General features: G+C 45.2%; 1 protein-coding gene across 3 annotated transcripts; it reads left to right on the plus strand.

The window, feature by feature from the left end:
* The first annotated feature begins 253 nt into the window (after positions 1-253).
* LOC123150606 (uncharacterized) lies at positions 254-7,762 on the plus strand. 3 transcript variants are annotated; one of them, XR_006475236.1, is made up of 5 exons: positions 254-880; positions 1,105-1,180; positions 5,930-6,676; positions 7,030-7,144; positions 7,226-7,762. XR_006475236.1 is itself a non-coding variant. In XM_044570444.1 (2 exons), the coding sequence occupies exons 1-2, from the start codon at positions 415-417 to the stop codon at positions 1,296-1,298; spliced, it is 660 nt and encodes a 219-aa protein (XP_044426379.1). In that variant the 5' UTR covers positions 254-414; the 3' UTR covers positions 1,299-1,425. The 3 variants fall into 3 exon arrangements, 1 of the variants encoding a protein (XP_044426379.1); XR_006475234.1 differs by having other exon boundaries at positions 7,030-7,227; XM_044570444.1 differs by lacking the exons at positions 5,930-6,676; positions 7,030-7,144; positions 7,226-7,762 and having other exon boundaries at positions 1,105-1,425.
* Positions 7,763-9,385: the final 1,623 nt, after the last annotated feature.

A 9,385-nucleotide genomic window follows, 5' to 3' on the forward strand; every position in this document is an offset into this window, starting at 1 on the left:
GTTACATATTTTTTCAGTCAACCGCTCTTGGCGGGACGTTCCTGGAGTGCTGCCCGCGTCGTGAGGAGCAGTTGCAGAGGGGTCGGCCGGTGCATGTGCACCCGGCTTCTGCAACCGTCTTTGGCATGCCACGATGACGGGTGGGCCAGCGCTGCTCGTGGTCCCGCTCGTCGGCTGCACTAGATGCGTGTCTCGTCGGGGTCGCCGCGTCGTTGTTTTCGTTCGTGTCTGGTGTTGGAGAGAGTCGTGCGGCTGACTCCTGCGTCGTGCTCTGCCTGACCCCTGCGCCATGCCGCGTCTCGTCTAAGGCAGCAGGAGCGTGCGGCATGGCCGCGTGGGTGCCCCAACCCATAGGTCTCCTTGCTCCTCCCTTCCGCCCCCTCCCCCTCTGCAGCCCCAGGAGCTCTGCCGTCGATGAGATCCAGTGCCTCCCGAGGTCCTTATCCACCACAGCTCGTGAGGAAGCCGCGGGAGGAGGAGATCAACCGGGCATTTGCCGGCCGGAGAAGGAGGAAATGCGCAGATGCCAGCCAGGGAGGCAGATCGACTCGCCTCCGCTGCGCCATGAGCGCCGCCGCCGCCTCTGCATCCACCTTGCTCCGCGTAGCAGCATGTGTGCGGAAGCATGGACAGGCGACCACAAGCAAATGGCATCGGCGGCAACAGCAACACACACGGTGTGATGGGCGCGGCCTGCCCGTAGGCATTCAAGGATGGCGTGCCCGATGGCTCGGAACGCATGCGCCCGACGCACAGGAGGTATATGCCTCGGAGCACGCCGGCGGCAACGTGCACCGCGAGGTCCCAGAGCAGCCCAGCCAGTACAGAGCCCCTCCATACTGGACGGACCCTGCGACTCCATCCTCGCCTCCACTCACAGGTAATCCCCTTCCCTCCGTGCCCTCTCTTTCTTCTGAACCATCTCTCTTTTCAGGCCCTCTCTCTGTTACACATTTGCATGAAAAAAACAAAAGTAAAAGGGAAAACTTACTTTGGGTTCATATGGTGCAGACTAACAACAAAATGATTGTTAATGAAAGGTTTGGGTGCAGGTATTCTCAAATCAAGGTCTTTTATTTAATTAGCTAGATAACTACTTTTCAGGTCTATGCCGATTTCCACAACAACACTGCCTTCAACTTTCTCATTTCCCCGGCTCTGCATACAAGGTGCAAACTAGGTATGCCAATCTTGTTATCGCTTGTTCAGTCAATTTCTGGTTTATGCCCTTTCACCTGCATATGGTGAGGCAGTGTGTGGAATTTAGGGGCTGGTTTGAACCAATTACAATGATGTAGTGGTGCGGATCATTTCAGTCACCGGCTTTATATTGTGGTCAGCTTGTTTGTCTGCTTGCTCATGCATTCTAATACATGATATCCTGATGATTTGTGAAGTTCTGTGTATCATGTGATAAGCTGCACATCAGGTAGCATGTGTGACGCCCCCGATTCAATCGTACACTAATCATGCACGCAAACGTGTACGATCAAGATCAGGGACTCACGGGAAGATATCACAACACAACTCTAAAACATAAATAAGTCATACAAGCATCATAATACAAGCCAGGGGCCTCGAGGGCTCGAATACAAGTGCTCGATCATAGACGAGTCAGCGGAAGCAACAATATCTGAGTACAGACATAAGTTAAACAAGTTTGCCTTAAGAAGGCTAGCACAAACTGGGATACAGATCGAAAGAGGCGCAGGCCTCCTGCCTGGGATCCTCCTAAACTACTCCAGGTCGTCGTCAGCGGGCTGCACGTAGTAGCAGGCACCTCCGGTGTAGTAGGGGTCGTCGTCGACGGTGGCATCTGGCTCCTGGACTCCAGCATCTGGTTGCGACAACCAGAAAGAAAGGAAAGGGGGGGAAAGGGGGGAGAAAGCAACCGTGAGTACTCATCCAAAGTACTCGCAAGCAAGGAACTACACTACATATGCATGGGTATATGTGTAAGGAGGCCATATCGGTGGACTGAACTGCAGAATGCCAGAATAAAAGGGGGATAGCTAGTCCTATCGAAGACTACGCTTCTGGCAGCCTCCGCCTTATAGCATGTAGAAGAGGGTAGATTGAAGTCCTCCAAGTAGCATCTCCAAGTAGCATCTCCAAATAGCATCTCCAAGTAGCATCTCCAGTAGCATCGCATAGCATAACCCTACCCGGCGATCCTCTCCTCGTCGCCCTGCAGAAAAGCGATCACCGGGTTGTCTGTGGAACTTGGAAGGGTGTGTTTTATTAAGTATCCGGTTCTAGTTGTCATAAGGTCAAGGTACAACTCCAAGTCGTCCTGTTACCGAAGATCACGACTATTCGAATAGATTAACTTCCCTGCAGGGGTGCACCACATAACCCAACACGCTCGATCCCATTTGGCCGGACACACTTTCCTGGGTCATGCCCGGCCTCGGAAGATCAACACGTCGCAGCCCCACCTAGGCTCAACGGAGAGGCCAGCACGCCGGTCTAAACCTAAGCGCGCAGGGGTCTGGGCCCATCGCCCTGAGCACACCTGCACGTTGCGTACACGGCCGGTGAGCAGACCTAGCAACCTCCATTACAAAGGAAGTTGCGTTAACGCAGTCCAACCCGGCGCGCGCCGCTCAGTCACTGACGTCACGAAGTGCTTCAGCTGATACCACGACGTCAGCATACCCATAACTACTCCCACGTAGATGGTTAGTGCGTATAGGCTCGTAGCCAGACTCAGATCAAATACCAAGATCTCGTTAAGCGTGTTAAGTGTCCGCGAACGCCGAACAGGGCCAGGCCCACCTGTCTCCTAGGTGGTCTCAACCTGCCCTGTCGCTCCGCCACAAAGTAACAGTTGAGGGCCGTCGGGAACCCAGGCCCACCTCTACCGGGATGGAGCCACCTGTCCTTTCAGCCCCCTCGTCAGAATCACTTGCGGGTACTCAATGAGCTGACCCGACTTTAGTCACCATCTGTATAGTATGTATGTATGTATAGTATATACTCGTGATCACCTCCCAAGTGATCACGGCCCGATAGTATAGCAAGGCAGACTGACAAGAATGTAGGGCCAATGATGATAAACTAGCATCCTATACTAAGCATTTAGGATTGCAGGTAAGGTATCAACAGATGTAGCGACAATGTCAGGCTATGCATCAGAATAGGATTAACGAAAGCAGTAACATGGTACACTAATCTAATGCAAGCAGTATAGAGTAGAATAGGCGATATCTGGTGATCAAGGGGGGGGGCTTGCCTGGTTGCTCTGGCAAGAGAGAGGGGTCGTCAACTCCGTAGTCGAACTGGTCGGCAGCAGCGTCGGTCTCGTAGTCTACCGGAGAGAAGAGGGGGAAGAAATAATGAATACAGAGCAAACAAAGCATCACAAAATATAACAAGGCAATACGCGGTGTTCGGTGTGCCCTAACGCGGTAGTAGGTGATACCGGTGAAGGGGGAAAAACATCCGGGAAAGTATCCCCGGGGTTCCGTGTTTTCGGGCAGAGGAGCCGGAGGGGGAAAGTTGCGAGTTTGATATGTTAGGGGTGTGTGGTGGACGAACGGGCTGCGTATCCTGAATCGTCTCGTCGTTCTGATCAACTTTCATGTTGAAAATATTTTAATCCGAGTTACGGATTAAAAGATATAATTTTCTAAAGATTTTATTAATTTCTGAAATTTAACTAATTAATTATTTAATTCGAAAATGAATTTATGATGTCAGCATGATGTCATGCTGACGTCAGCAGTCAACAGGGTTGACTTGGTCAACCTGATAGGTGGTCCCCGTTCGTCATTGACTGTTTAGTCTAATTAATGTTTAGCTAATCTAATTACTGTTTAATTAAACTAATTAGTTAATTAGGTTAATCTAATTATGATTAATTAACTTAATTAATTCCTTAATTAATTAATTAATTTAATTATTATTTAGTTATTTAATATATATTTTTTTTAAATTCTTTCTTTTTATAAAACCGTTCTGGGGCGGGGCCCCCATGTCATTGGCCAGAGGGGCCATAGCGGGTTACGGGCGCTGGGTGCTGGGTCACGGGCGTGCGGTTTTTGCCCGAACGGCGAGCGGTGCGGGGCTAGCGGCAGGGAGGCGGCGACGGGCAGCAGTGGAGGCAGGGCGGCGCTAAGCAGCCGCGGTGGCGGCAGGTGCAGCGGTGCGAGCGCCGGACGGCGCGAGCGCCGGACGGAGCTGCGGGACAGGGAGGAGGAGGACCGGGACGTGTGGGCGTGGTGCGGTGTGGCGAGGGCGGCCCAGAGCATGAGCTCCGGCACGCGGGCGCTGCGGGGTGGGGGGGAAACGGCGCCGGCGACAGAGAAGGGAAGGAAGGGAGCTCACGGTGGGGAGTAGGGACCGTGGCAGTGGGCTCGACGGAGGTCGGGGGAAGTCCGACGAGGGAGATCCGGCGACGGGCGGCGTTAGTCCGGCGACGACGGGGTCCCGAGCTCGTGCTCGTGGTCGAAGAGGAGGTAGTAGACGATGGCGCCGCGGGCGGAGAGGAAGGAGGCCGAGAGGAGCCGACGAGGACGAGGCGTGGTCGAGGCGGCGAAGGGGCTCCCGCGTCGAGCGGCGTCCCAGGCGGCGAGGTCGAGGTCCAGCGGCGGGGCGGCGTGCGCGGTCGGGCCACGATCCGATCTGGATCGTGGAGGGAAGGGGAAAGCGAGTGGGGGGGGAAGTGGCTGTTCGGTTAGGGTTAGGGGAAGTGGGGGGAGAGGGTAAGGGAGTGGGGGCGCGGCCGGTTGGGCCAGGTGGGCCGGCCTGAGGAGGTGGGCTGCCTGGTCCAGTGGGTGGGGGGTTCTCTCCTCTTTTTTTTGTTTTGGTTTTGCATTTTCTTTTCTTTTATCTATTTACTTTTCTGTTTTTAAATCATGTTAAGTTATTTAGGCATTTTATAAAAATGTGTTTACTACACCATAATTACCCTTGTAATATTCAGCACCGCCCGAACATTTTTGTTTCAACTTTTGAAAACTTTTGTTGTTTGACCTACTTTGAATTTAAATATTGAAACGGTTTCGAATCATCACGAGGTTAGCAACAGTAACCGAGGTGACGTGGCATGATTAGCGTGGGATTACTGTAGCATGATTTTCCGGGCGTCACAGCATGGCAGCTTGATTGTTGCTTTTAGGATGTACATGTACCCAGGTGGATCAAATACAGATACCGATCATATATTTTTGTTTACTCGTATGTTTTTCATGTGTCTGCCAAGCATTTTGACAAATTGATTATATCATTCAGATGTATTCAAGCCAGGTTTCTGTGATCCAAAAAAATCATGTGGCACTGGCTTTCTTATTACAGACAAAACTAAATGTGGAGAAGTAGATATGTTATTATTTGGTAACTGAATTGAATTACCTTTGAATAAAACTCCCATTAGCTTTTTTCGGAGGTGCTGTAATGATTTGACGGAAAGGATTTTATATTTCCATGTCGATCAACTGGACAACTACACAACTTCTGATCCTAAAGCCTTTCTTTAAAAGGGACTGGTCAATACAGCTCCATGTTGTGCTATCTTGCTGTTGGGCTCTTTTTTCTTTTCTTAAAATGGTCAGATATCTCTCATAATGTTTTATTCGTGGTTGATTGCTTATATCCAAAATAATTATGTTAGTACACTGAAGTTAATTTCTATTCCCTCCATCCCAAAATAAGTGTCTCACTTTTTTGGGACGGAGGGAGTACATTATTAGTCAAGTTGGCTAAATAGTTTTTGCGCTACTGAGATATATATGCGCACTACATTCTAACCCTCTAAATTGTTGTGCTATTGAGTTTAATCCAGAATATAATTATGTTAGTACACTCTGCAATATAATTATATTATACTCTACTTTTCTCAGTTTTCTGGTCCATATTAGTTTGCTCGAGCTTGTTTTTACATCTGGTCATATTTACACCTCTCCGCCGACTGCCACCTATCATGCAGGAGGGAGATGGCTTTGCCAGGTCATCAACGCCCATCGGCAACTTCCGGTAGGCGCCGTCCCATTCTTCCTCCCCTTACTCCGATGCCTTCATGGCCAAAATCATTAGCAGCAGCAAGAAGGTTAAGCACCAACTATGGTTAAAAGCTTTGTCTCTTTTGTGTACTATCCATGAAGATCTGACTTTGCTGGTCAGATCAGAAATTCAAGTAATACGACTATTGCGATGCATCTTCCTACGCGTGTGTATTTATTTGCATTATCAATATTTTCCTCCAAATAATTTGTTGGTCATAAATTATTTTGCATTATTGATGATTAATTTGAAATTGAAATGACAACATGGCCGGGTTTTATAAGTGTAATGGGTTCAAGTGTGACCTTCCAGTCAAGAAATGTCCTCAGCAAGAAGCTTATGTGAAGATCCCTTTTCCACTTTGAATGAATTTACTGTATATATCTCTTATTTAGTTTAGTTCATCATTCATAGATGCATGGTGGAATATTTTTGTCCTTCACAGGTTAAATGAGCATTGCGTAAAAGTCTGTCTAAGTCTCTTTCTTATTCTTCTATAAACTGGAAGGCAAATATAGATTTCTCACGCATAGTTTATCAATCATGATCTCACCTCCTTTCTATATGCAGACAGTGTGGTGCTCACTGGGGATGCTTGCAGATTGGTAGTGGATGTGTGCAGTGATGGAGGGTTATGTCCCATGGGTGATAGGCATGGTGATGTTCACCACTGGTATGGAGAGAACAGGGAAAAAGATAACTTCCCTTGAACTATGAAATGTGGTAACGAAATTAGAAATCATTGTGGTGATATAACTATTTCATATGACCAAAATGAAATCGCATTGCACTAATTAAAGACGCCTGCTATATTTGTTATTTCATTCTATAATTTATGTTTATACAATGAAAACGAACCTGCTAAATGCTCTAGGACAAAGGCTGGGATGAAATCTGCTGCAGAGCCTCATGTGCTTCAAGTTTTCCATATGAATAAGAACTAAGTACTCTTTTTCTGTGGTATGAACGCATTTCCAGACCTATCAAGGCCAAGCTGCTAGCTAATTTTAATTTCTTTTTATGCAGATGAATCAACAAGTGTTCTCCAAAAGGATGAAGGTGAATATCAAGGGCACCGCTCTTTGATGATGCGCACCCATGGTTTGTTCACCACAATGCAATGACAAGATGTTCTCGATGGGTATGTAGCAGGAATCTCTTGTAGAGTTCAAAACCAGCCTTATTACCAATCATTTATGATGTGGTCGTTCTTGTCTTTCAGTAGAACAAAAGAAGTGGAACAAATGGGTTTAACTTGTATGCCTACTCCTGTTGCGATAAGCATTTGGTTTCCATCTGCAAGACAAGTTTCTGCTTGTGTAACAACAGTACTGTCTGGGTCGTCCAGTTTTTAGCTATCATTTGTTCTAGAATCATCCTGACCATTGGGTTCCTCGTGTTCTCCTTGGTGGTTCTGTACATTGTCTCAAGACGCATTGGCCTGTTGATACTGCAAAGGAAGCTGGCTGATGCTAGAGATCAGGCTCAGTATCAGCTGAAGACATCTTGGAAAAAGTACAGGAGGGACCTGCTCAAACAAATGCTCCTCCCATCTATGATGAACTGTGATTTTACTTTCATCAATTGTTTATACATGAGCTTACATCCAGAAGCAAGCTTACCTCTTAGAGTTCTTATTTCTTAGTACATGTTGTCTAAAGTAAAATTTTCCCAAAAAGGCTATTACTGGTGCGTTAACCTACTGCTGGAATTGAGCTGAAATTGAAGTATGCTTTATATTGTATCCATCAAGCATAAAAAGTCAGTAGTCAAACTATATTCAGTTGGATGAAGTGTACACCATCGGTCCTAAGAGTATTATGGGTGTGTCAAGCAGGTTTTATAAGTTTGAAAATGCCCACTAGGGTCCTATATGTGATTAAGTCATTTATCATGGGTTCTAACCTATCCTTTTTTAAAATAGCTAGCCTTCATGAATCTAATTTTCTTAACATATAAGTATGTCGCCTCATCAAATAACATGGATGAAAAAAGGTCCACCTCAACATACAACCATACAGAAAAAATACAGCTCAACATGCAAATATGTGTAAGAATTTCAATCTATTATGTACTTTATATTTAATAATTATTTTAAAATTATACAATAATAATACGCAATAAAACATAGGTGTTTACTACTTTTAGTCATTGTACTCTGTGTTTTTGGCCCTTTTCTTCTTGTATAAAGTTACCTGCAACACTCTTGTATGGTTAAAAATACTAATTTAAACGTTTTGTGTCTTTGTCGGTTACTCATTTTCTCTTACCATTGTATTTTCGTTGAGTTGATGGCGGCTTGTTTTTTCTGTAAGTTCATTTTCTAGGAGAGTGAGATGTGGGATACACACTCTGAAATGTTTGGTTTCTTTCAAACCATTTATTAGCTAACTAATTTTGGATGTTGTTGCACACAATACAATTGTACTCTGTTGTTGTCATCTTGCATTTTATGAGAGCTTAGCTTTGTACAATCATTTAGACTTTTATACAAAAGGCTAAGTTCTTAACATATGTTCAAACACAAAGTTATTAAAAAAATCAAATATTTTCAACGAGCACATGGTTTTAAACGGGTCTCTGCGCCATTTGGTGCAACGGGTCATCTAGTATTATTGAAAGTGGGTTTGGAAGAGTGTCAACTTTAGATCCCACATATTTGGAGAATGTTCAATCTTATGAAGTTTTTGATAAAAGTGGGTTTGGAGAGGTCATGACTTTAGTTAATGTTAATCCCACTATTTTGGAAGAATGTCAACTTTGCATACATGTGGATCATGTTAAGAATATGTTGTGTGATAGATATATTGTTGAATTTGATTATGATCCCACATGTAATTATTATGAGAGAGGAAAATATGGTGTTAGAAATTTTCATGTTACTAAATTAGCTTTCGTTATATTGAGATTGCTATTGTTTGTTTCCGCTTCCTTGCATATCCTAGTTTTTGCTTGCCTTAATAATTTGTTTGCCTATAAGATTACTATGCATAGGAAGTATGTTATACTTAGATGTGTTTGTCATGTGTTTTATGATGCTCTCTTTGTGCTTCAATTCTTGTCTTTCATGTGAGCATCATTGAAATCTTATGCCTGGCTATAAGGTTTTAAAGAAAAGCGTTTGTTGGAAGACAACCCAATATTTTTCCTTCCTGTTATTCAATAAATAATCCATCTAGCCTCTGTTTAGATGTGGTTTTATGCTTTTAATTAGTGTTTGTGCCAAGTAGAACCGTTGGGAAGACTTGGGGGAAGTCTTTTTGATCTTGCTGTAAAAAACAGAAACTTTAGCGCTCACGAGAATTGCTGCCATTTTTTATTGGAGAGTGCTATTTAGTTAATTCTTTTTGCAGGTGATTAATATATAAATTCCTCACGTCCA

This window comes from Triticum aestivum, chromosome 7A (assembly GCF_018294505.1).
Source record: "Triticum aestivum cultivar Chinese Spring chromosome 7A, IWGSC CS RefSeq v2.1, whole genome shotgun sequence".
Lineage (NCBI taxonomy): Eukaryota > Viridiplantae > Streptophyta > Magnoliopsida > Poales > Poaceae > Triticum > Triticum aestivum.